Source organism: Festucalex cinctus, chromosome 1 (genome assembly GCF_051991245.1).
Source record: "Festucalex cinctus isolate MCC-2025b chromosome 1, RoL_Fcin_1.0, whole genome shotgun sequence".
In the NCBI taxonomy this organism is placed as follows: Eukaryota; Metazoa; Chordata; class Actinopteri; order Syngnathiformes; family Syngnathidae; genus Festucalex; species Festucalex cinctus.
This window is the reverse complement of record NC_135411.1, coordinates 39,961,506-39,988,881: the sequence shown is the minus strand read 5'-3', so window position 1 is coordinate 39,988,881 and position 27,376 is coordinate 39,961,506. Positions and strand designations below refer to the sequence as shown.

The following is a 27,376-nucleotide window of genomic DNA, read 5'->3' as shown; positions in this document are numbered from 1 at the left end:
AAACCGTTTCTAATTTTTAAAATACATTTTAACGACAAAATAGTGACATGACATATTTCTATCCCAGTAGGGTTGTCAAAGCGTGATGTTAGGCCACACTATACACACTAACTTCTCTAGTGGTAAACAAGACAATAACAAATTAAAAGTAAATTTAAATTCATTTAAATTCGGGAGGGTCTCAGAGTAGAGCCGCTGCTTCTCCACGTTGAGAGGGCGCAGTTGAGGTGGCTTGGGCATCTGGTTCGGATGCCTCCTGGACGCCTCCCTGGTGAGGTGTTCCGGGCATGTCCCACGGGGAGGAGGCACCGAACGACCCAGGACACGCTGGAGTGACTGGAGCACCTTGTGATCCCTTCGGAGATGCTGGATGAAGTGGCTGGGGAGAAGGAAGTCTGGGCATCTTTACTGAAATTGCTGCCCCCGCGACCTGACCTCAGATAAGCGGTAGTTAATGGATGGCTATATTAATTTTCACTCAGAGTTCAGTTATTTCACTTCAGTACTTTACAATGCTTTTACAATCTTTGAAAACTGTCTTATAACTTATATGTGATACATTTGAACTGAATTGTTAAGAATATTTTTCCTTTTCCAATATTTTAGAACATTACATAATTTTACAGTGGCTACAATAATAAACACAGGTATTCTTTTAATGGGTAAAAATTTCTGCCTCATATTTGATGAGCACTATCTTGGTCATTGTGATGGTACTTAGAGAGCTCAGCATTTTTTTGAGGTGATACTTGACTTGCTGTATTAAAAAATAAAATAAAAATAGTTCTACAAGCACTGCTTTAATCAATCAGTATGTACTCAGTAGAAATAAAGATATTTGAGGGGGTGGGGGGTTACAAACCATGAAATGTAGTTAATTGCAAAACTAAAAAGTAAAATTTGACTTTTATTCTCAATTACATACAATTGTTCTGATAACTTGGAACAAAGAAAAGGAACAACTTCTATTCACACAAAATACTAAATTGAACTCATTCACTGCCTTTGACAAGTAGACTTGTCAATTAATTTTTTTTTTTAACCGTGCTAGATGTGAGCGAATCTGATAATGCTCCACTGTAACCATAATGGCTGTATTTGGTCCAACCTACCGGCACATTTTTCTACTGTCGATTATAAAAGAACGGGACAAGGCAGAAAGGAGAGAGTCCAGTCTGTCATTTGGCAGATTCGGTTTATTGAACATATCGTGTGGGTACTGAAAATTTTGAAATGGTCTAAAATGACTGGAATAACTTGTCTCGTGCTTGCATCGAGAAAAAAACAATCTTGCATAATTCTTGAACATCCAGAAATTCTCTTAAATAAGGCCATGGGTGGGGAATATCTCGCCTCTTCTTGTGTCATTGTTGTTAACTTTCCCAACAAGACATCGACTTAAAACTAGTTCAATTGTACCTTTGCCATGGCCAGAGGGGGTCTGTATCACTTTTATTGGCACTAAGCAACTTTGAGGAGGGTAGTAGGAACACTGCCACACACAAAAAAAAAAAAAAACTACAAATATGCTGACTGCTTTATGGCATACGTCACGTCCCCCTTATTCCATTCATTACAAAGACGGAAGTCAATTTGAATGTAAACGCACGATGATTACTTTCCTGGCAAAAGCTACAAAAAATGAAGTTTTATCTGAGGACACAAAAAAGAAACAAAAGAAAAAGGGAAGCTACCCAGACAAAAAGGACAGTCAAGGATCAACATTGATTTGGCTTTTACTTGCTGGCGTGAACACAAAAAACGACACAATGCACTGGTCCTCATGGGAAATGAGGTCTTCCTTCAGGCATAACATTACCGCTTTTGTCCATATGGTGCCGCCATAATCAACTTAAACTTAATATCCAATAGAATCGATACCTGAAGCATATGATCAAATGTTTAGACATTGAGATAGAAAGTGGCCTGTAATCATATTTTACATACAATTAAAAGTACATACTGCTAATATTTACATAAAAAACTGACAAGATATTGACAGAAAAGAGCTGTTCAAAAGCCATGTTCATTTTCACATATTCTATCCCTGAATTACTTGGTTACTAAACAAAAATGACAGTATCTACTAGTATGTGTATTTGCTTATTAATAAAATATTTCAGGAGTCTTATTTCCATCTATTCACCATCCACGTGTTGGTGTCCACTTGCCCACAAGAATGCCCTCCAAGTGCACATGATACACAGGATGCATCATTGCTGTTGCACATGCCTGCAAAAAAACAAACAAAAAAACAGAGCGAGTCACTCAAGATGAAAACTGACAAAGAAAGGAAACAGAGTCCCACACTAGAACACTAACATGGTATGGAATCAGTGTGAGCAGAGAACCCAGAGGGTACATGCTGTAATCCAGTTTTCCCGAGATAGGCTCAACTCTTCCATGCTCCTGAGTCATGGACAGCAGTCTGCATGAAAGATTTGTTTTTCTTTTCTTTTCATCAGTTACATTCAAATTTGTAAATGAGACATTCTTTCATTATATACAGTGTTCTCTCATTTATCACGGGTGTTACTTTCCAAAAACTACCCATAGTAATGGTAATAAGCATTAATTAAAAATAAATAAATAAATGAATAAATAATAATAATAAATCCCGTTAATTATATATGTATATATATATATATATATATTTTATTTTTTTTAAAATATATGTTTTTTCATTTTAGTACGATTTTTAGTTTATTATGAATGCTTTTTCATTCATCATTTGGTTTTTTTTCATTTAATCATTTTTTTTCCATTAAAAGTATGTTGTTTTTTGAATTTACTTATTATACAGCACAGTATATATTTTCTATCACTGGAATGCAATGTCGTGGGTCGACGGGACAGACATCGTTGGAAAGGTCTCGTCGAGACAAATCCGCGAGTGCCCGTATGTCCCCAGTCGGACGTAGGGTTCGAGAGATACGCCCGTGCAAAAATAAAAAAATTAACCAAACCAAAAAGCACGCTGTTTAAAAAAAAAGACGAAAAAAAAAAGCACGCTGTAAAAAATCCTCGAATCAGCGAGGCTGCAAAAGATGAACCCACGATAAACGAGGGAACTCTGTACATGAAATTACTTGAGGTTTGGATGCCCTTCGATCACAGCATATCCTGTTGGAAGTTTCCCAGCCCCGTCCAAACTTGAGGGATGGGCATTAATCGGGACACAAAAAAACAAAACAAACAAAAAGCAGAGGTGTGAATTTACATTTAAAATAACTTCACAACTGTATTCATCTACTATACTAGTGAGTGAGACTAAAATGTCTTGTGTATGAATGTGTTCCTGGATCCAAGCTGTACCTTAACCCAGTCCATCCACAGTCAATCAGCATCTGGTTCCTGTGAGGACAGTGACCTATGACTCTTGTCAAAACCCGCACAGCCACATCTTCCACACCACATGAGCCGATGAGAGACTGCTGCACATCTAGACGCAAGCGATGCGATTTAGGAACGACATTTACACATGCTGCAGGTGCAACATCTATTGTACATGAACATACCATAGAAGACAAAATTTCCTGGGTGCACCTCGCTAAGCTTTGCCATGTCTTGGACTGGGTGACTACAGGAGGGCGTGGAGCCAATGCTGGACTTGCAGGTGATGCCAACAGCCTTTAACCTGACAGAAAATAAATACTACATATTATCAGATACATTTAATTAATATAGTTCATTTGTAGACTCTCCCAAAATAACAAAAAAAAGTTTAAGTGTATTGAGAATAGCTGTAAATCCATATTGTTGTTCATTCACTTTTCCAAGAACTGCAGAGTAAAGCTGGTAGTTTCCTTTGCGACAGCCTGAATTTCCCAGACTCCTTTGCAGTTGTAGGTGTTCCCACAGTGAGCGTACACTCCTGTTAGCTGCACACCTGCCGTCTCAGCAATGGCCCGTGCCAGTCGGAGCGCCCCGGGTTCCGAATGCAGGATGCCAGCTACAGCGGAAGAATGTGTTTATACATGCAGTAGTGTGGGCCCTATCCTGGCATTTTTGCCTCCTCACCTCTCCCGTTGCCACAGTCTAGTTTCATCCAGACGTGCCATCGTCGCCCGTCTTTCAGCGGTCGCTTTTGGAGCAGCTCCAGAGCATCAGGATGGTCGAGCAAAACCTGAAAGAGTTCCAGTCTCTCTGATAAGATGGCGCAACGCTCCACCTGGCAAAAGATGAGCAGAATTGGTGTGTGATTATCTGATATAAAGAGAGAAAAAAATATCTGTTAGAAAACATGCTAGTGGATGCTGGGATCTTAGCAGATTTAGTTCTCTCTATTTGTATGTATGTATGTATTATTTGTATTATTGGACTTTATAACTTTTGTTATTTTACAATCCCAATGTACAATACCATATGTAGGGCTGATCGATTATGGAAAAAAACAATAATCAACAATAATGATTATTCAAACGATTATTTTTTGTTACAAAACAAGAAAAATATTTAAACATTTAAAAACATATTAAGACTAATTTTTAAAAAAAGAGAAACAATATAATTATGTAAGTTCCATTTGGACCAAACAGAATTTATAATAATATATATTTATTTATGTTGGCAAAAACTTGGAAGTTGGAGTGCAGCATGTGCACTGTGTAGTACGATGATATTTTTTGGTACAAAACACGAAAATGTCTAAACATTTAAACAAAACAAAACATAAAAATTAAGACAAATAAAATTCTTTGAAACACTATAATTATTCAAGTTCCTTTTGGATGAAACATTTATTAAATTAGTCATTTTAAAATTGAAGTCAAGTCAAGCTATAAATTTAAACAACTCAAATTTTTTTTATTAATAATCTATTTTACGATTATGCTGATTTTGTAATTGTGGAGTGTAATAATTGAAATTGTAATTGAATTTCAATTAATTGCAACAGAATCTACCTTTGACCCCGTTAACAGTACATATTTACTCATATACAATTACAGTACATGATTTATTCATACATATATTAAGCATTATCTTTGTTTATATATTACATATTTACTTATAAAGCTAATGTTTAGCGGTTTGTAATAGATCAGTTTTTCATCAGCACTACTGAGGGGACACAAAGGACCACGCACGTCATTAACAGATGCATGACAAAAAGGACATTTCAAAAATGGACAAATACATGCCTGCTCGCAAAAAAAAAATAAAAAAAATAAAAATCTGCATATAATTTTGAATCTGCAAAGTGATCTGAAATAGAATGTATAAAATGGAGATGGCTAGAAGAGAGGAGGACGAACCTTATCAAAAGGAAGAGAATAAGCATAGAGGATGTCATCGAATCCATGGTCGGCGTAAAAATAGGCCTCTGCCAGTGTGGAAACCACAATGCACCGTCGTGAACCCCCTGTCATTATGTCAGCACACTCACTAGTTGGTGGCAAAGACACACACACACCCACACACTAGTCAGCATCTTACACTGTCCGTACGTGACTGTGATTAAGCTGGCATACCAATGAACAAAATTGCTGGTACATGTTCAGCTCGTTTGTCATCTATTCAATATGATTTTGATCAAAGCTCTTCAAAAATAGTCAGTTTCAGGCCAGTTTCATCAACTATATTGTATTTTACAATAATTTTATTTCATTTCTTCACTTTCAGATAATTAATTAATTACCACGTTTGTATGTTTAGCGAACATTGTGTGCTGTGTCTACAATTTTGTCCATCTGTGTATGTGTTCGTACAGGGTTTTGTGGGTCTTCATGTGAGGGCGAAGCTGAACTCCAAGCTTCTCACACCGTTCAATCATCCTCTTGGCATTTTTCTTCACTTTGTCCACATCGACCACCAGAGCAGGAGTACACAGGGCTGAAAGGGGCTCCCCATCCATAGTGGCAGCCTGGCAGCACTACAAGATCCCAACACACTCAATTAAAATGTAATGCATGACTGGCTTCAGTTCATATACTTAGCCAAAAATGAATCCCTAGATTTTGGGACTTTCATTACATTTGTGTCAGTTTACGCTAAATTGACCTGAATTTAGGATAATAAAAATATAAGATGAAAAACTTCCTGACTGAAACTTTCTATCCACTTGTTTTTCAGGCTATACACGCACACATACCTGAATCAACCTTCACGCGCACGCGCAAATAATATTACTCTAAGTAGTAGCTACATTTTCACTTTTACCCACCGTTTTAACTCGAAGTCCTGCGACTGATTCAGTCACGCACACACGAAGTGGACTTTAGCCAAACGAGCTGTCGAAGCTTTTACCAGGAGTCGAGGGCTAGGTCTCATTTCAAAATAGTCACGTGAATCCTTCTAGCCTCAATCGAGAACGCTGTGTTCATCGTCGGGATTGTCAAGACTATCGGTGAGCTTGCACGATCGGTGACGCGCATGCGCAGAAGATCGGCCGCTAACTACGGCATACACACGAGAACGAAATACCTTTATATGCCTATCGCGTTCGTAAAAACATGATCAAAATTCAAAACAACTTATTTCTTGATGCATTAAAAATAAATTATTTTAATTCTGGAGTTACCACATTTGTCTTTTAATTTAAAGACGAACGTTTTACTTATGCTCCCATTTACAGTCTTCATTGTTGTAATTTACGTTGAGTCTGCAGCGTGTGTTAAACGCCTCCCCATTGGCCACACATTATCTTCTAAAGCAGGGGTGTCAAACATACGGCCCGCGGGCCGTATCAGGCCCGCAGAGGGTTTTAATCAGGCCCGGGAGATGATTTTGTAAAGTTACAAAAAATATATATTGTAATGTTGGACTAATTAATCAGCCGACGAAAACCAAAATATATAAAATTTTTCATTTCACAAGCAGTCCTCAGATGAGCAATGCAACTTGTACCGGGAATCGTCCTGGATGTCATTATTTTATACGCAACTTAAAGTTACGGCTTGTTTAATTATTATTATTATTATTATTATTATTATTATTATTAGTAGTAGTAGTATTGTTATTTTAAATAATAGACCGACATAGACGGGTTAAATACGACACAAATTCAATTACTGGTAACACAAATAGGTATGACAAGGATTAACGTCCTTATAACATCTTTAACTGTGCCAGGCAATGCAGTCTGGGACAATTTATATGCAAAACAGGTCGATTTAACACGTCCGGAACGTAGACCGGCAATGTTGTTGCGTTCCATTTGCATTTGCGTTAGTTTTCGGAACAACATGATTACAGTTGAGCTCCGTAATTTAGGGCTAGTCCACAAATCTGCGTATAAATGACAGTAATTGTTTTTAAGTTATATACCGATGCGGCCCACTTGGTAATATATTTTCCTGCATGCGGCCCCTGAGCTAACATGAGTTTGACACCCCTGTTCTAAAGAGAACAAAAATAAACCGTATATATATATATATATATATATATATATATATATATATATATATATATATATATATATATATATATATATATATATATATATATATATAAAATTATATATAGAAAGAGAGAGAGAGAGAGAGAGAGAATAAAATGTGTTGCATCTTGAACAACACAAAATGTCATGGGTCACACACACCGAGCAACACACAAACAAACAAACAAACAAACAAACAAGACAGTGTTGGAGTTACCACATTTGTCTTTATTTGGATTTCATGTTTACAGATGTTGTGGCTGTTTTTGAATTTGTATGAGCGTGTATTATGTTGTGTGGTTGATCCTGTGGCATTTATGTGGGATATGAGACATTGTTTTCATTCCCATGACAAACTATTGTACAGTTTAATATTATAAGGTAAAAAAAAAAAAAGTCCTCAGAACAACAAATGGTTTCGTCCTTTTCTCTAGTTTAGCACCTTTCATGTAAAAATACTGACTTTGTGACAACAGTGAGCGAGGAAAAGATAAACCCCAAAACAAAGCCTACATTTAGTTTCATACAAATGCAATTATACAAATCTTTGATGAGTGTCTTTAGGTTGGACAGCTGACCATAGATTTAGAATGAATAGAACAAACTTGTGACATGATTGGCCCAACTTAAATGGTCTTTTTTTTTTTTTTTTTTGTAAAACAATCTCCACCTATATCAGTGGGATATCAAGCTGCATCAGTGCTTTACATTCGGTCATGATCCTGCTCATAGAGGTTTGGTTGGTGCTTTTGTGTTCACGTGTACGCTGAAGGACTGCTCCTTCTTTCATTCTACGAATTCTAACTCTATGGTGTCAAGCATTGCAGTTCCTCACTAGCATATCCAGCGGAAGAAGCGCTCAAAGAAAGACGGCTTGTTCAACATGGCGTAGTCTTCGCCCCTGAAGATGGACGACATGTCACCAAGCGCCACCTTCCGCAGCACCTCCTCATCTGTGTCACTTCCCAGTGCGATCACTGTGGGAATGCCCTCAGCTCGCTTCATTGAGGACACGCCCTCCTCCAGCTGCTCGCTGGATGTGATGCCATCGGTGATGAACACAAAGGCCAGCTCAGCGTTGCGACGAGCCAAGCGGTTCCCCTGCAACACACAAGAGGAACATTAAGATCGGGTGCTATTTTCTAAAGTCCACTGCGTGGGCAACTTATTGCACTAGCGTGGAAAAACCTTTTTCTAAGAATGACTTTATGAGGAATAGCATGTGCACAAGATTGTCCACGAAAAAGGCCAAAACGTCTTTCAACCTGTTTTTACTTATCACATGTAATGAGAACAGATGACAGACAGCAAACAGCTGGTGTTGTTTCTTCTAAATTTAAGAGTTTCTTGATGTGAGGATGTGACGAGTCTGAACAACAATGAGTAAGTGACTTTTGGGACTCACACTATCTTCAGTCTTTGGTTTGGTTAATAAACTAAAGGTGAAGAATGTCGAAATGGCTCTGTGCTTGCTTTTTTTTCGTCAACACAGCCCGGTCAAGTAAAGTTCGCCTTATTGTTCAAGCAACAGATGGTTTTGCTTGGGTTGTTAGTAGGGATAGACCGATAATCGGCCAGGGCGATTATCGGTGCCGATATTTGGCATTTTGACAAATATTGGCATCGGCCATGTTTTTTAATCTGAAGGCCAATAAAGCTGGTGTCTCACTGAGCAAACGTAGCGAATTTGGGGTTTTCATCAGGAATTGTAAGATGTTCACAGACAGTTTTTACTTGTAAACACATTTGGAACATATTCAGACAATTTTTCACTGCAAAGATCTTTTGAAACGTTTTACGAACCCGAATAAAAACCCCAAATGAGCTACATTCGCATGCATTTGTCACTCAGTGAGATGCAGGGAACTTTTCCTTTACAGATCTATTTAAATTTCCACTTTATAAAAAAATAGGAACTTCCCACATGTTTTAATTTAAGAAAAAATAAAATAAATAAATCAAGAAATTTTGTTGAAATTTTATTTAAAAAAAAAAATATATATATATATATATATATATATATATATATATATATATATATATATATATATATATATATATATATATATATATATATATTTTTTTATTTTTTATTTTTATTTTTTTACAGTAGAAATCTTTAGGGATCTATTTACTTGCTTTTTACATTTTTATTTATATATTTTTAATTTAGCCCAACACATGCTAACGACCCTGGAAGCTCCCTGAAATTGTTATATATTTTTTAAACAAATGTGTTAATATATTTTTTATTTTATTTTATTTTTTTTCTATTTTACTGCAAATGAATATCGGCATGAAATATCGGTTATTGGCCTCCTTGACTACTAATAATCTGTATCGGTATCGGCCTTGATAAAACCATATCGGTCTATCTCTAGTTGTTAGAGAGGTTGTCTCTCAATGTGAAGGTTATGAATTTGAGTCCTGGCCCTAATGAAGAATGAGCAATATACTGAATCCCTCGTTAGTCCTGATGGTGTCTGATGTCATCAATGTGTGCATTAACTGTTGATTCTATACCTCCATGTCAACATGAGGTACTACCAATCATCACGGACATCACTTTTGATTTTCAAGTCATTCAAAGATTAGTGGTTGGGTGATGTGAAAAATGTTTTTTTATAATATCAATTTTTTTTCTCATTTTCAATCATATTAATTTTCATTAATTAATTACTCAACAAGTTATTTAATGAGACCAAATTAACAAAATATTTTAACAAAACAATTTCAGCACAAAAAAAGCTAAATTAATGAAACAAATCAAACACTTAATTTAAATAATAATATATATTGTCAGCCTTGAGTTTTTATCTACCACGGAGCAAAACAAGACAGAAAAAAGACAAGACAAGACGAGGTCAGGAAAAAAAATTGATTAAAAAAAAAAAAGTCAGACTTGACAGCATGGCCGCTTAGAGCATTTCGTTGTCAACAATGAGTATGCGTATGTCACAAGAGAGAGGTGGAAGAGCGAGGAGGGGGTACTTTTTTTTTTGTACATTCATTTTGACAGTTAACATTAGCATTGTATTATTCATAATGAATCACTGGCTTTTATTTCACACCAAAATGAGTGAAGTCCAAATATTACTGTTCAGGATGATATCCAACCCGAGCGGGATGACCTTGTTTAGGCCACGATGAGTTGCACATTTGGGTTGGGTTAACATGGAATTATGTGGTCTGGTGGGTTAAAGGGTGTAACCTGGCAATTTGTTAGCAATCTGGACTTGAGTCATTGTCATGAGGTAAGCAACAAATATTCTCAGAGGTTAGTGCCGAGACATGAGGTGCATCGTTCAACGCCTGCCCGAGTGTGTGTTCTGTTTACCTGTGGACCTGATCGATAAACCACATTGTTGACAGCGTGGATGATTGCGTTGCCCAGAGCCGAGGAAGAGTCCATGTAGGTCACTCGCGCCAGCGAATCAGAGATCACCGTCAGATTGTGTGTGAGTGGGAACTCTACGCGCTGTTCTGTCGGGCTGCCGTACTGCACCAAGGCTAAACGGGCGTTCCTCTCATCTGACTGGCCGTTGGCGAGGGTGAGGCGACGGGCCACGTTTTCAATAAATTCCTTGGCCCGCCGGTGGTTCTCCAGTCCCATCCTCTCAGAACCGTCCAACAGGAACACCACATCCACTGGCCGCTGCACACAGCTGGCCACAGCAGGCTCTGGAACACACACGCACATACAAACAAAAACATTATGTCTTCAACTTTAGATAACATATCTGGTCGGCACATGATTGCAGTTGGTGTAAAGTACATATCAGGAAACCACTGTATATGCTTTATATACCAATTTATTTTGACACAATAATAACATAATAAATGCATCCAGTCCCATCCAAAATTCACATTTGCAAGTTGCAGTCACTGAGCTAATATGAGAAAAAGAGCTCTGATGAAAGCCTGTCATCAATTATTTGTGATTCAACTACAAGCCAAGCCACATGCCAAAAAACAAAAAAAACAAAAACAAAACATGCACATATAAAAAACATAGATGGTTTTAACTCTCTTCAAAAGATTAAGCCACTATAATTACATCCCAAATTAAATAATCAAAACAACACCATACATCTTCTGGTTCATACACAATATAGTGTGTAATGTGCCCTTGTGGTAGATCAGTACGAATCATTCACAGAGCAAAAGACAAAATTAAAGGTTGTGACTTGTAACCATGGATGTGTGCAAAACGCCAAATAAGATGAAGTCACTTGAGGATTTCCGCAAGCCAGTGATTCACAATGGAAATACGGCTTCATCATAAAGCCACCTTCTACAGGAGAAGTATGAATGGCTCTATAGAAATTTCTTCCAACAAATGGATGACATCCATTATGCGTCACAATTTAAGTTCCCTGGACACAGTCCCAGGTTAAGTACTTCAGAAAGAAAGAATTCTTTGTTTTGCTCTTGGCAAGCTCGACCAGCAAAAAGTCATGCGATTGTCTCACATTAGACCACATATGTATATTGCACGTATCTGGATTAAAAGGTGCAGTGTTGTTAAGATCTCTCAGTACAGCCTTAAGCATATTCACGAGGTAGCAGGGTTAGCATATTAGCATTAGCAGAGCCCTATAGCTTTCTCAGGGTCTCCCATTATGTCTCCATAGACATATTTGAAGGAGTCGATGAACAGCTGGGTCCACTGCTGCCTGTCTGTCCCCTTGGCCAGTTTTGCTCGTTGGGCTGTGTATGCCATGGTTGCCACGCCAACACCATATTGTTCCTTGCCCAGTTGATTCAGAAGGCCGGCGACACCCTCCAAAGAGGTAGGGACCAGTGAGGGGGTGCCTTCCTCGGCCAGAGGCCACCATGCGGGAGGGCTTTGCCTTGAAGTGAAGCGCCCTCCTGCAACAAGGGGGCGGAATAACATTGTGGGCGGAGTCCCACGAACACGACGCAGAAAAGAAGATGCTGAAGGTGCACTGCGTTTCATTATGCGCGCTCACTTTCAAACAAACGTTATTCTGGGTCATTGACGTTCAACGAAGGTTAAATTTCATGAGGCAATTGAATGTTTTGTCTTAAGTCCGTCAAGTCATTCAAATGACTTGAATTGTGTGTTTCTTTTCTGTTATTTTCCTTATTAGTTTAATTAAAGTGGAAGTCAACCCAAAATATTTCATTACACTATTATGTTGTATGTGCCCCCAATCGTTTAAACACGGCATTCTGGTCAATATTGCGTCTGTGGAATACGAGTTAACCTGCAAAATCCACCTGTTTTTATCATGCTGTCGACTCAAAATGACACCGTAGTTGCTCATGTAACGACCAATCATGGTTTACCTGTTTTCTGACGCAGAGCTGTGATTGGTTGTTACCTAAGCACTGAGCAAGTTTGATGACATTCTCGGTTGACAGCAAATTGCAAAATGGCCACCCTCTCAGATGGATAAAAAGAGTGGGATTTTGCTGCTTAATTCATATTTCACAAACACAATATTAATCCGAATTTCATGTCTAGACTAGTTGGGCAGCATCGAACATTTGGGGTAAATTTAGGAAAATTTTGGGGTTGACTTCCTCTTTAAATGTACATCCATTAGCATATTATTGTTTGTACAAAACATGAAATGCTTTGTTTGTTTGGAACCTGAAGAAACAAAGTTTGGGAACCCTTGTTTTTACAGTTAAAATACTGAAAACATGATAGTAACAACATCGTCTAGGCTTTTTTTTTTTTTTTTTTTTTAAGATGGTTGATCTCAGACCACATTACTAGTACAACAAAAATTTAGCAGACATGGGATAATTGCATTGACAACATGGTTAACCAGAAGCACATTACAATTTTCTCTTGACACAATGTTGTCAGTTTGTATGTTTCATACAACACACACACACAAAGACTGTTAAATGTAATTTGTGGTACTGGTTCATGTGGTATCAATTCAACCACAGACAACGAAGCACAAAGATGGACGCATGCTGTAATGCAAGTACTAAACTCTGACAAATGCCATATACTGTATCCATTTTTTAGAAATGATCAAAAAGCTTACCTGTCTTACATGGCAGGTCGGGGCATATAATAACAGGATCTGAATCAAAGACACACAGAATTAGCGAGGATCTACTTTAAAACGTATTGTGTCCTGTTTATGTCCATGTACCCGGGCAGAGGACTGTCTCAATCTTGTCAATGAACTCCTCAGCCACCAGGTCGGCAAAGCGCCTCATGCCCAGCACCCTTCCGTCCCTCTGGCAGGCTATACTCTTCAGAATTTCATTCTCCTCAATCTGGTCGAACATGTCTCCAATACCGATGGCACTCACATCGACACTGGGATCACTGCATACACGCACATGGACACCCCAATAAAGCACAAGCTCAATTTTTGCTTTTACATAAATGCTGATGTGGAAACTTCAAACATCAGCAGGCAGCGTTAGGCACCTGCACAGGTAGGTGAGCAACGAATCATCATCTCTGGGGTCGAAGCGTCCGTCGGTGATAACCACCACGGTGACGTTGGCTTTGGCTCTACGGCTGTCCCTGATGAGATTGTCGTAGGCGTACTTCAGAGCAGATGGAGTCCATGTCCCTCCAGCGATCCACTCCATGCGTTTCACTGCATCCTGAATGTGGAGACAACCAACAAGTGTTTACATAGCACAGACAGGTTATTAATTTAACGTTAAACTAGAATTATTTTTGTATTTTAGTGACAATGCAGTCAAAGTGACACTTTATAATTAATGATAGTTGACACCGTTTACAAACAAAATAGTAAAACCGCTATAGTTTGTAGTCCTACTAAATGTTTTGTTTTTTTTAAGTTCTGTCTTTGTAAAATCAAAGTACATAGGTGACATCATGTGAGACCTCTGCTCAATAACTATGTCTAAAGGAGGGAGTCAACCAAAAAAATCAATTTAAAATACTATGTTCTGCGCAACCCTTCTAGTCTAACCACGGTATTCTGTTTAATATTGCATTTGTGGAATATAAGTGAAGCAGCAAAATCCACCCGTTTTTTTTTTTTTTTTAATCCATCTTGGGGCGGCCATTTTGTCACTTGCTGTCGACTGAAAATGACATCACAGTTGCTCAGTGTTCAGGTAACAACCAATCACGACTCAACTTCAGAAAACCAGTCAAATGTTTGGTCGTTTCCTGAGCAACTACAATGTCATCATTTTCAGTTGGCAGCATGTGCCAAAACTGCCTCCCTCTGAGATGGATAAAAACAGGGGGATTTTGCTGCTCAATTCATATTGCACAAACACAATATTAATCAGAATGCTGTGCTTAGACCGGTGGGGGTACATATTGTAAACCAGGGGTGCCCAAGTCCAGTCCTCAAGAGCCCCTATCCAGCCTGTTTTCCATGTTTCTCTCCACCAACACACCTGATTCATGGTCAGGGTCGTTACCTGGCTTCTGCAAAGCTTGAGCCGATGAGCTTGATTTTATTCAGCTGTGTTGGAGGAGAGAGACATGGTAAACAGACTGGATAGGGGCTCTCGAGGACCGGACTTGGGCGCCTCTGTTGTAAAGGTTATCTTTGGGTTGACTTCCTCATTAACTCCACAAATGTGTTTAGTTGTATTTTTTGTGTGTTTTTTTAAGGTTGTTGCCAGCGTTGGGGAATCCAGGTCCACCTGACACAGACTGGCTTTAGCCACAGGTGCTTCTACTTAACCGGCAGGTAAACGAGCTCATAGAAGCACCTGTGGCTAAAGTCAAACTGTTTCAGGGTTTGTTCTCTCCGGACCTGGATTCCCCAACCCTCGTTGTTGCCCATCGAACTGGAAATTGAATATTTGCTATAGCAGCAACGTAGTCACCAAATCAAATATAATCTGTTCTGACTACTCAGTACAATAGTAAACTTCATTTTACACTTGCGTTACTTGGCCAGGTAATGAGCAACAAAACACTGACTATGACCTACCTCAATCCTAACATATAAATGCAATCTATATAATGCTCAGAATTAAACTGAGCAACAGGAAAATGTTCCGATCCAACAACTGAGACCTTGAAAGAGGAGAGTGACTCAATTTTGGGGTCGTCCAGCCGGATGGCCTGGAAAGTTCCACTGTGACTGTACTGAACCACTCCCACTCTTGTGCCTGGAAACAAAATCAAGTTGAGAGACATGTTGTGGGGCATATCTGAAGCTCGACTTGACAAAGGAGTACCTGTTTCTGACTGGGGGTCCTTGGCAAGGGATCCCAATCGGTTGATGGTGTTGATGACAAAGTTTTTCTCCAAAGTGAAGTTGGTCAGGCCAACTGACTCGGAGCTGTCAATCACAAACACAATGTCCAGCGCGCCACATCGTTTTTCACAATCTGCAAACCGAAAGGCAGACTGTAAGGATGTGACATTCCGTCAGATGATCCTAATGAGATCATAGATGGCACTGGAGGCTCACCACAGCAGCCGCATGTTTCCCTGATGTAATTCATGACATCACATTCCTGCAGGAAGAAATGATCATTACTGTATATATCATGTCATACACATTTGAATAGATGTGATCAAAACAGTCTTACAGTGAGGCCAGGGTCTCCCTCAGGACCAGAATCTCCCTGAAGAAAAAATGATGACTTGAATATAGTCCATATTTCATATCTCTTACCCAGCCATCGTAATCAGATGGGGCCTCTAAATTATGCCGTTTTTGTTTACTTACATCACGCCCAATGTCTCCTCTAGGTCCTCTTGGTCCAGGCTCACCCTGATGTCCTGGTTCACCCTTTTGAAAAACAAGTTACTAAGAGCACCTGCACGATCTGAAGACTTCACACAACCATCAACAGATACTTACTGCCTCTCCTGGGGTCCCTTTATTTCCGGGATCACCCTTGGCTCCGCAGTCTCCTCTGCTGCCACGAGGTCCACGATTTCCCTTCTCGCCTCTCTCACCCTACAGGAAAGCAGTGAAATGTTGTGCTACAGCTCACACGTGTATAAACCTGTGCCAGTTTTTGGTACCGATGGTCCTCTTGGTCCGGGATAGCTGAAGCCAGGTCTTCCAGGATCTCCCTGAATTGATGTGAAAGAAACAATTAAAACACTCATCGTGTGACATCATATGAGATGAAGAGAGAGAGACATCCACCTTTGGTCCAACTTGACCTGGATCCCCTCTTGGTCCAGCATCACCAGGGTCGCCTCGTGTACCCTACGATTAGAGTTTTTGTACAAAAGAACCGCTTTTGGTGATTATCCCAAATAAGTCATTTGACTTACATTTCGTCCCGCCTCTCCTGGTGCACCTGGTGGTCCTCTGGGGCCTGGAAGACCATTGTCCCCCTGTTTGGATCAGATAACGGGTCAAATGCATTGAATAATTTAAGGGTATTGCTCCCATTTAAAGGGGAAGTCAACCCCCAAATTGTCTTTAGAACAATATGTTGTATGCGCCCCCACTAATCTAAACACGTCCGTCTGATTAACATTGCATTTGTAGAAGATAAATAAAGCAGCAAAATCCACCCGTTTTTATCCATCTCAGGGGGCGGCCATTTTGCTACTTGCTGTCTACTGAAAATGACATCACAGTTACTCAGGACAACCAATCACGGCTCAGCTTCAGAAAATAGTGAGTCGTGATCGGTCGTTACCTGAGGCCTGAGAAACTGTGACGTCGTTTTCAGTCGACATCAAGTGGCAAAATGGCCGCCCCCTAAGATGAATACACATGGATGGATTTTGCTGCTGAATTCACAATTCCACAAATGTAATGTTAATCAGAATACTGTGTTTAGATTAACGAGGCTGCATAGAACTTCCTGTCAAGAAAATTTGGGGGTTTTGACCTCCCCTTTAAAACATTTTAGGAATGTCCTCTCACCTTTGCACCTTTGTTTCCTGATTCACCTGGAAGGCCCCTCAAGCCCTCTGATCCCATTTCACCCTAAATAAAAAGAACAATACATTAACGGTGGAATAATAACATTACAAAATTATGAAACACTTTCACAGTGAATAAAAAAAATAATAATCCAAGCAAACCAAAGTGCGTTACCACAAACCAAGTCAAAAGTGTTAATAATTTAACAACATGAAGAGTAATTGTCTTTGTTTATAACTGTCCCCGCGACCAGACACGGCGCTCCGCATACGCTTATCACGCACTGCGCGTAGGGCACCAACTGCCTAAGGGGGCACCAAAAAACAAATCAAGCCCGTAAAAATAATCATATTAGTAATTATAATATCAGTGTCTAATATTTAAAATAAAAGCTTGTAAAGCATGTTAATAAATACAAAAAATAACGTAGCATTATTTACTCGACGAGCGGTATCACTGGTCTACGTTGGTGCCCCCCCTCCCCTAGTAGTTTGTTCCTACTAGGGAAAGGGGGAGGGTAGCGGGGTGCACTTTTGCTCCAACGGAGCAAACTACTAGGGAAAAGGGGAGGGGGGTGGGGTATACTTTATGCTTCAATCGGCGGAAAAGAAAAAACAATGAGATGATGCTCGCGCGTCACTTGCAGGTATGACAATGACAATTTGTTTATTTTGTAGCAGCTACGTTTACATGACCACAGTTAGCAAAAAAAAAAAAAAAAAACACTCCAAACCGCCGCAGTGGAATGGTTGTGACCAGCACGTTCATTATATGGTATGTTAAATGGAATGTGACGAGACAATATTATTTCATATGGAACGGCCAAGAGCGGCATGTACTGGTAAAAGTGTAATTTGAAAATAATAATAATAATCATCTTAAGGCTAAGAAGATTTCCTCATTTCATATTCATAGTTTTAACATTATGTCCAGAATTTTTACATAGTGCCCTATCAGTCCTTCTCTAAAAAGGTAGATTATTAAAATTTTCATGTACCTGTGTTTTAAATATAGGCCTGCACAATACCATAATCCTAATCAATTTAGAAAATGTTTGTACCATGGTTGGTTCAAAACCATATTTCATTGTAGAATCCCTGAATATTGTCTTGTATTTCTGAATACAGGATCAATGCTTCAATATGTTCAAGGAGCATTTCATACCCTAACATAAATGCGGAAATTGCACAAAAGCTGTCATATGATAGCCAATTTTGCAGCCCAGAAATGTAGACATGTGCCTCTGTAGGGCCTCTACTAACTTGCTTGCACTTTGTTTATTTCCAGATGTTTATTTGTTAATAGTAGTGGCATTGAGTTTTATTTTAATTCATTTAGCTTTATTTATTTGAGTATTTGGTGTCATTGTTAGTTTTATAAAGACTTATTATTTATCACTTATTTTTGTGAACATTTTTAAAACTTCAATATTGACACTTAGAAGTAGGGCTGAGTATCGATTCAGATTTCCAGAATCGATTTAATTCGATTCACAAGGGCCCGATTCAATTCATGATTCACAACGATTTTCGATTCAGTTGAGAAATTTATGCAGCACATATTTTAGACAGTCAAAAGTACCAATGCTGCAAAGAGTAGAAACTTCTTGCTCTAATTTAATGCATTAGTAAGAATATGAATATTTACATTAGGAATTGAATCCATTGCAGTTACATTAATCTGTTTCATTTAACATGGCCTTATAAAAACAATAAATAATAATTTAAATAAATTACAACCACAGCACAGGCTGTGTAAATAAATTGACAAAAATGGGGGGGTCGATATATTGATACATGGTTTTATGTATCGATATTGGGATATGAAAAGGTGTATCGATATGATAGCGATATAGCGATATTTCAAACCCAGCCCTACTTACAAGTTATTTTGTTTAATAAAGCAAAACTGACAAATACTCAGATATTGTTCATTTCTACCAGGGGAAGGGTGATGGGGTGTGCGGACGGAGTGTTTGGGGGGGCACCACAAAACATTTATGCTTAGGGCACCAAAATGGCTAGCGCCGGCCCTGCCCGCGACCCTTGTGAGGAATAAGCGTTCATGAAAATGGATGGATGGATGGATAACTTTGTCAAGAAATGCTCCTCCCACACCTGATGAAAACAAGATTATCTTTCTGTCAACGCTAGGATTGGATTGAGTTTGGATCTTTCTCACCACATCTGGACTGTGCCAGAGTTATTGGGGATTTTTGACATGGGAGATGAATTATTGTTTACGTCTGAGCAAATGAACTGCACCAAGGAGGGAAATGAACTTGAGTTTAATTAAAATAGACTTTAAGGGTGATGTTGTGAAAACATACTAAAGTCATACCTTGTCCCCCCTGACTCCATCCGGTCCTTGAGAACCCTTAGGTCCATAATCTCCTCGCCTTCCCTATAAAAGAAAACCAGTGTACACTCCTAACCAACTCAAAAACAGAGAGAACAAAATCCCAACTAGAGAATTGCTTGCGCTTACAGGCTCTCCTCTCGCTCCACCAAGTCCTGGGGTGCCCTAAAAAACAACGCACAGATGAGTAAACGTGAAAGTTTCAGACATTTCTTGGTAATATTTGGGAGTCTTACAGCAGATCCTTTCAGTCCAGGCAAGCCAGGCGATCCAGGACTTCCCCTTTCTCCCTGTGAACAACGTGCCATAGTTGTTCTCCGTCACTCCATGTAGTTCAAGGTTGTGGTCATTGACACAAGTCTTTATCATCCTCATTACCTTTGGTCCAGCTTCACCAGAAATGCCAAGAGGACCAGATCTTCCAGGACGTCCGGGATCTCCCTATACAGTCACATAATTACAGGTGTTGCTGCGGATGTTCCTTGATTTCACCAGAGTTTAATTCCCGTACCTTATCTCCAACACTTCCAGGAAGACCATGTTCACCGACATCTCCTGGGTGACCATCTGAACCCTGCAAGCATCAAAGATATTTTTCACAAGGCCAGAACACACCTATTGAAAGATCCACTGGTAATGCCGTCATACTCTGTCTCCTGGGTCTCCTTTGCAGCCAGGAGCGCCTATCCGTCCAATTTTACCCTGCAAGAAAAGTGAAGAAAATCACAAATGGAACGTCAAACGCAGTAATTAAAGGTTCTTTGGTTAAACTGCTGCAAATTGTCACTGTTCCATTTGGTACTGAAAATCAAAAGGTATCATATTATTCTTACCTTCTGTCCATCTGTCCCATTGCGTCCTGCAATTCCGGCTACACCCTGAAGACGAGAAGATGATACGATTAAGAAAATAAATGATCACATCCCAGAATGACTGGGTGAAAATTCATCTTTATAAGAATCTTGGAAGAAGAAGAGGAAGAAGAATTAGAAGAAGAAGAAGAACAATTAGAAGAAGGAGTAGAAGAAGAAAGATGGAAGATGTACCTTTTTCCCTTGAGCTCCCAGCTCTCCCTGTAGACAAACAAGTCATTCATGGTCAACTCGACATCATCACTTTTTGCTGACCAGTTTGTTACCGGTTAATACGAAAGCCTCACCTTCTCGCCTTTAAGTCCGGGCTCTCCCTTTACAGATGTAAAAAGAAAAAGAGAAATTCAGAGATGCAGCAAAATTCACATTCTCAAGCTGTAAATGCTCGTGGAAGATTGGTCTTACTTTAATACCAGGCTGACCGATGGGCCCTTCAATACCTGGGTCACCTGGACGACCTCTCTGACCTTTTGGACCTGGATCGCCGTTGTCTCCTTTAGCACCCTACAAAGAAAAGGGAGGCTCAGTTCCAGATGAGGATGAAAGCAGAGAAGTTGTACAACAAAACAACAAACAAATCTCACTTTCTGTCCTCTGTGGCCTTTTGGACCTGGTGGCCCTGGTGTCTCAAGGCAAGCCACTTTGTAGCACTGTAGGAGATGAAGTGAAAAATCAGTGGCTGTATTCCAGAAAGTCTTGATCCTTTTTGTCTTACCTCCACAAATGATTGATGTTTCTGTAAAGAAAAAAGAAAATAAAAAGAAAAAAAGACAGAAGAAGTGTTAGCAGGTTCGGGCTTTCAGTTGCGTCCATGTGTGCCACCATTTGGAGTGTTTTAGTCACCATGGTCTTAATGATACGGTCAATGGTGTCCGTCTGGATGACAGCCCTTCCAGAGCTCAGATCAACAGCCATGAAGTCCCTCCTGTAGACGGTCGCTGGAGCGTTGGCAATCTCCCTCAGTCCAGTCTCATCAATATTCTTGGATGCCGCCACCACAAAAATGCGGATGCCCTCATCACGCGCCCTTTCCGCTGCCACTTTGATACCCCCACAGGGGTTTCCAGTCACATGGCCATCGGTGATGACCACGGCAAATCTCAGGGCGTTGGGGTATGAAGGCGAGCGCAGCATTTCCATGGTCATGTTGGTGAGGGCGCAGTCCGTGTAGGTGCCCCTTCCGAGGTAACGAATTCCCCTGACACCCTGGAAACAGTGGAACGTCTTGTTAGCAACTACCAACATGTAGTGTTTCAAATACTCTTGACAGTGTTTGCTGTTTTATGCCCAACACTAAAATTGTTTTTGAAAGAAATGGTTTTAAGGGTTTTGAATGAAAACGGTGGGTTAAGTGGGGTACACACATATACCAATAATCAGGCCAAATTTGAGCCTGATGCCACCTTGCTGATCAAAAATATTACGGAAATATTATTTTCAATCAATTATCCTGTAGATTATGCTACATTCAACTCCTCAGGTGACGTTGTCATGTTTGTGTTTCATGCCAGGCTGCTGGGTCACGTGTTTTCCTTTTTGCCTCACAGCTGCTGGTATTCTACTGGGTGGGCGGAGTCCCCAGCTGCACACCTGGGAGTCATCACCAATTAGTCCAGTATTTAGGTGCTGCAGAAGCTGAAGGACGGAGTCGGATTATTCTCGTCTTGTCCTTGTTCCGAGTCCTGACTATCCTACTCCTGAGACAATTTCATGTGCGTTTTTGCCTTTTGTTAGGTAACCACTAGTATTGTAGTGTTTTTGTATCCTACGACATCCTTCAGCTGGGACTCCGCCCAGCCGCTCTGTTAGTTATATTTTGTTGTACCTTTTGTTAGGTAGTTGTTATTGCCTTAGGCACTCCTTTATGTTCCATTTTATTTGTACTTTGTTTTGCGTTATTTCCTCACGAACTCATAGTGCTCCTTTTGTTATTAAATTTTTGCAACTACTTTCCTGCTCGTCTTCTGTCCGCTTTGGGATCCGATCACTCCCGCAACAGACGTAACAACCAATAACAATTCGCCTCTGAAGTTGAGCCATGATTGTTTGTTCCCTGAGCAACTGTGATGTTATTTTCAGGTGACAGCAAGTGACAACATGGATAAAAATGGCTGGATTTTGCTGCTTAACTCATTTGTCAAATGACTAGTGACCCCTGCAAACTAATGAATAGCCTACTGCCAGACTGGTGAACAGAACAGACACAATGGTGACACCTAGCGGTCAACTTGGTGCCCTACATACAGTTGCACAAAATGGCTCAAACTAGCATCTCCTCACATCTGCTCAAAAGAACACCTATGTCAAAATAGGAGTGCATAATATTAGAGATCTCCCATTCTATTAAATATTTTGTTTAAAATCCCCAAATAAACGAATGATTAATTGTGCGTTCATTTCTTCTGTAGTCAATCTCTTTTTAAAAACAACAAAAAGTCATCTTCACTTTTCACTCACTTAATGGGCTTTGCATTGCTACGATTTTAAGTCAAATGAACTAGAATGTGTGTGTTTGTGTTTTTTTTTTTTTTTTTTTTTTTTTTTTTAACATTTGTCCCAGACATAAACAAACTTACTTGGCAGTCACTATCGGCCACAGTGAAAACTAACAGTAAGTAAACTGGTGCTGAGTATTATTCCTGCATATGATGACTGATCAATATTAGCTTAAAAAGGGACCGACCAGTTAGTGATTTCTCCATAAACATTGAAGGATTGCAGTGAGCAGCCTGTTTCAGAGAAAAATAACAGAAATCCTGGATGTACAATATCCTTCATTGATCTTGACAAGCAGGTCAGACACAGGAGATAGGCTGCATGAGGTAAACCTGAAAGTGTTTTTTGACATTTGGTTAAAAAAAATAGTGTCACAATGTTGATAGCATTCAGCTGTGCATACTGTAACTATATGAATACCAGCTGGATTATTCACTTCAGCATGGGTGACGCCGGGGTTTTAGATGATCAAAGGCTTCAAAGATGTTTGTTTTTAATATGGGCAGGAAATGTGAGCAATCAGTGCTTTTGCCAAAGTATGCAAGACTCGCCATTAGGATCCATTGGGATGGATGGAAAATGCAAAGCAAATGACAATGTCGAACGTTTATCATGATAGTGCATGACATTCTGTATAACTTACAGAGATGAAATCACTCTTGGATCCGATGCGGCTGAACACTTGCTGTCTCTGGGAGAAGTGCAGTCCACCGATATTCCAGTTGATGCGTACAGCCCCCCGAATTTCGGCCGCTTCCAGACGATCTGCAAATTGCTCACTGAAGAGCTATAATACAAAGATGCAGCACAATACACAAGTTGACAGCAGTGTCATTTGGGAGCCCATCGGACATCTCCTGTATTTTGCATGGAAAAATGTCAGTGGGAGACAATGAGTCACTTTCTATAGTAGAGTTGCCATTGAAAAACGAACCTTAATGCTCTCCACAAGTGATCCAGGGGGAGTCTCCTGCAGGGCGATGGTCTCAGATGTGTCAATGGTGAAGTACACATCAATAGGGCAGTCTCGCTTCTCTGGAAGGTATCAAAAAATTGAAGGGCACAGATGTTATCAAGATGATAAGATCCAAATTAAGTTGTAGGTTGGATGCAAAGGACAGATTTTCGCTATGGGACTAATAAAGTACATATGGTTTCTGTTTTTTCATGCAAATGCTGTTGAAGGTTTACATAAAAAATCACTTACTGCTGCATTCGGGTGCCTGGGCATTACTCAGTGCTCCAAAAACAAGGCACAGCGCTATGACCTTTAACCCCTCCATCTTCTTGTCCGTTCTGTTGTATAACAAAAAGACACACCCACACATGAGACAAGAAAATGAAACTTGTTAAACAAGAATATGACATGTTAAAATAGCAGACTGATTAGAATGTATTTTGATGATACACATACGCACACAGAAAATTGTGCCTAGCTAGCAAGTCAGAGTCAAGCGCGCAACGTCAGTGGCAGAACAAACCCATAAAAAGCTTTGTAACGTTAACACATTGAATATGATATTGAATAATCCACTGATTTTCTGTTACATGTTTGCACTTTAGAGTTACGGGTGAGGTGGTGTACACCCTGGACTGGTCGCCGGTCAGTCGTTTAGAGCACATCTAAACAACCATTCACGCTCACATATGGAAAAATTGGAGTGTTCAATGAACCTCACACAGACGGTCTAATCCCAGAAGCTCTTAAATGTGAGGAAGATGCGTGAACCACTAGGCCACCATGTTGCCATTGATGACATTTTATACAGTACATTATGACACTGAAAACCATGCAACTGAATAGTCACCTGTTACCTAGAGATGGGAATCGAAAACCGGTTGCTTTTGAGTTTCCAGTAATTAGATTTCTAAGAATTTTTTCCTTGTTTGCCAGACAATTCCACTTATTGATTCATCTTACCGTGTCGCAGATGGGTGATGACGCCACATTCAATGAGTGTACTTTGGGTACCGTATTATGAGGTTTTCTAACATGACTTCAAGGCAGAATCACTCTTTACTTTGGCTGTACTTAACCCCCCCAAAAAATGATATGACGAAGTGGGGAATACTTATAATATGCGGAAACGTCCTTTGTATTATTCTATTTTTAATGATATACATAATGGTAATGACATTATATATGCAGTATCAGTTGTATTACTGTAATCCCTTAGGCTCTGAGAATCGATAAGAGAATCAATGAGGAATCGGTCTGATAAACAGTATCAGTGATGGAATCAGAGTCGCAAAATTATTATCAATTATAGCATCCCTATACATCACATCAATACAACATACTGTACACATTTGCCCTTGCAATTGATCTGTACATAATATGAACAACAAGTTGAATTTGAAATCTGATGTCATGGACAAATGTGGCATGCAAATATTTCAGTATACAACTATTTTTGGTGAGAAGAAATGTTTGTAATATCTGTACAGTGAAGTGAAGAAAATTTTTACATTTTCTTCAGATTTTCTGTCAAAGGGGAAACGAACAATTCAATTGCAGTTGCAAGTTGCAGTCACTTCATTTGTTTGAGTAGGTCGCATAGAGTGATGCAGTACGCTGGATCAGACCCCATCCCTGGCCCTGGACCTTGATCTCAACAGTTTTACCCTACAGAATTTGATGAGCGCTACTGATCCACTGGTTGGGGTTGCAAATACTGTAGTGTATTACGTAAAAAATCTCTACTACATAAAATACTCTGACAGTCCTTTCAATTTAGTGATGTTATTTTTCTCAAGATCCATCCATCCATCCATCCATCCATCCATCCATCCATCCCACTTGTCCTAATTTGGGTCACGGGTGAGATGCAGGGCTACACCCTGGAATGGTTGCAAGGGCACATTCAGTCAACAACCATTCACACTCCAATTCACAACTATGGACAATTTAAAGTCATGAATTACCTTAACAGGCATGTTATTGGTATGTTGGGGGAAAGCTGGGTACCCGGTGGGAGCGTGCAAACACCACATAGAAATGCCAAAGTTAAGATTCGAAACCTGACCCTGAGAAGTATGATGCTAAGGATATTAAAGATTTCACCACCTGAACAGGTAAAAAAAAAAAAAAAATCCTCGAAACCCCCCCCAAAATACACTCAACAGTCAACAAAATACTATTTAGAATACATAGTACAGTATTCTATATTATTTACAATGATAATCACGCTTCACGCCTCGTTTTGGGCCTTGTCAAAATTCCACATGGACGACTAATCGTGTCTCCCCCTAGTGGACAAAAAGTAAAAGGATGCGAAGTAGTCGCTCCTGCAGATGCCCCGACTCTGTCCGCTGCCTGACCGGGAAAGTGACGCGTTTTTATCTCAATCTTAAAAACCACGTCAACGTATATGAAGCGATAACAGGAACAAGGCAAATCATTTAAGACTTTGCGGAATTCAATGAAGTTGCATATCAATTTTTGTTCTGCCTGTAGCTGTAGACGACCGAGTCACAACTCATTTCGTCTTTATCATTTAAAAGCAAGAATGAAAAGATCAAACAAGAAAAGGGCAGATAAGTAGAAACAGAAATGCACGTTGTTGTGCATTAAAAAAGTACCACTTACCCGAAATATTTCCAACTTCAAAACTTTGTGCACTGTTGGTCTAGTGTGGATTATTCCCTCATTTCCGTAAAGGTGGAACACAGACAAAAAAAGGGGGGGACAAACGGGGAATAAAGTCCTGGACTTTACTTTCCGCAGAAGAGCCGTCCGTTCGCTCTCCTGTCCCGGTCCAGCCCCAGCAGAAAGCACTGATCCCTCCTCCCGTACGCGCACGCGATTCGCAAACGTCCGCTTGGGGGCGCCGTGGTTCTGTAGCAACCACAGTGCGCGTGCGCGCGTGCACGGCAGACTCATTGTAACATTGGCCACTGTGGTAACTGGTTAGGAAATGTGCCAAAGCTTGAGCTGAGTGTTAACCCCTCAACACACGACAGTGGTGGGATGTAACAAACTTTGTTAATTAACTGTATCTACAGTTGATTTTTCCAGGTATTATTAGCTACTTTTTCTGACCACATTTTACTTTTACTCCCTTTATTTGAAAAGAGAAATGTGTTCTTTTCTACTCTCAACTTTGCCAAAATAGGCGAGTTTTTGTTTACAGCCTCTACGGATGTTGACACAATGAAAAAGAGAAGTAAATAGAGAGCAGTAAAGGCAACTGTGGGTGAAGATCTTGACTTGATTGAGTGAGATCAAATAAGATGGGGGAAAACAAGGATAGCAGCTACCTGGAGAAAAAGGGAAGCATTAATGATAATATTCCCTATGGTTGAGGGGAAGTCGGGTGAAAAAATGTTCTTTACAATAATATGTTTCTGCATTCTGATTGATATCACATTTGCTGAATAGAAATTAAGGAGCAAAATCCACAACTTAAAAAAAATCATCTCAGGGGACAGCCATT

At 39.7% G+C, this 27,376-nt stretch overlaps 2 protein-coding genes across 5 annotated transcripts; both read right to left on the bottom strand.

The window, feature by feature from the left end:
* Positions 1-1,718: 1,718 nt before the first annotated feature.
* On the bottom strand, positions 1,719-6,311 carry LOC144027728 (D-serine dehydratase). 4 transcript variants are annotated; one of them, XM_077535527.1, is made up of 10 exons: positions 6,092-6,311; positions 5,709-5,872; positions 5,256-5,385; positions 4,021-4,171; positions 3,772-3,952; positions 3,519-3,637; positions 3,316-3,442; positions 3,090-3,152; positions 2,323-2,428; positions 1,719-2,232 (listed from the first exon to the last, which is right to left on the bottom strand). In XM_077535527.1, exons 2-10 carry the CDS (start codon positions 5,852-5,854, stop codon positions 2,143-2,145), a joined length of 1,113 nt encoding a protein of 370 aa, XP_077391653.1. In that variant the 5' UTR covers positions 5,855-5,872; positions 6,092-6,311; the 3' UTR covers positions 1,719-2,142. The 4 variants fall into 4 exon arrangements, with proteins under 4 accessions (XP_077391653.1, XP_077391644.1, XP_077391634.1 ...); XM_077535518.1 differs by having other exon boundaries at positions 6,164-6,311; XM_077535508.1 differs by having other exon boundaries at positions 6,247-6,293.
* Positions 6,312-7,585: 1,274 nt separating this feature from the next.
* On the bottom strand, positions 7,586-26,700 carry col6a2 (collagen, type VI, alpha 2). Its single transcript, XM_077535496.1, has 32 exons — positions 26,530-26,700; positions 24,148-24,236; positions 23,875-23,975; positions 23,584-23,727; positions 21,288-21,650; positions 21,160-21,180; positions 21,029-21,094; positions 20,850-20,948; positions 20,732-20,758; positions 20,619-20,645; positions 20,406-20,450; positions 20,221-20,274; positions 20,084-20,146; positions 19,951-20,013; positions 19,809-19,862; positions 19,702-19,737; positions 19,555-19,617; positions 17,215-17,277; positions 16,611-16,673; positions 16,480-16,542; positions 16,353-16,403; positions 16,186-16,284; positions 16,051-16,113; positions 15,911-15,946; positions 15,790-15,835; positions 15,554-15,706; positions 15,390-15,484; positions 13,803-13,984; positions 13,519-13,697; positions 13,408-13,446; positions 10,716-11,059; positions 7,586-8,479 (listed from the first exon to the last, which is right to left on the bottom strand). The coding sequence occupies exons 2-32, from the start codon at positions 24,221-24,223 to the stop codon at positions 8,213-8,215; spliced, it is 3,045 nt and encodes a 1,014-aa protein (XP_077391622.1). The 5' UTR covers positions 24,224-24,236; positions 26,530-26,700; the 3' UTR covers positions 7,586-8,212.
* Positions 26,701-27,376: the final 676 nt, after the last annotated feature.

Excerpts from the sequence above, each read along its gene's own strand:
- LOC144027728 (XM_077535508.1), bottom strand. The coding sequence starts at position 6,270 with ATGAGACCTAGCCCTCGACTCCTG. Across the intron at positions 3,443-3,518 it reads AGGAAATTTTGTCTTCTATG|ATGTGCAGCAGTCTCTCATC; the intron begins GTATGTTCATGT and ends GCTTGCGTCTAG. Across the intron at positions 2,233-2,322 it reads TCACACTGATTCCATACCAT|GCATGTGCAACAGCAATGAT; the intron begins GTTAGTGTTCTA and ends GTTTTTTTGCAG.
- col6a2 (XM_077535496.1), bottom strand. The coding sequence starts at position 24,223 with ATGGAGGGGTTAAAGGTCATAGCGCTGTGCCTTGTTTTTGGAGCACTG. Across the intron at positions 20,646-20,731 it reads CCGGACTTAAAGGCGAGAAG|GGAGAGCTGGGAGCTCAAGG; the intron begins GTGAGGCTTTCG and ends GTTTGTCTACAG. Across the intron at positions 16,114-16,185 it reads AAGGGACCCCAGGAGAGGCA|GGTGAACCAGGACATCAGGG; the intron begins GTAAGTATCTGT and ends GTTTTTCAAAAG.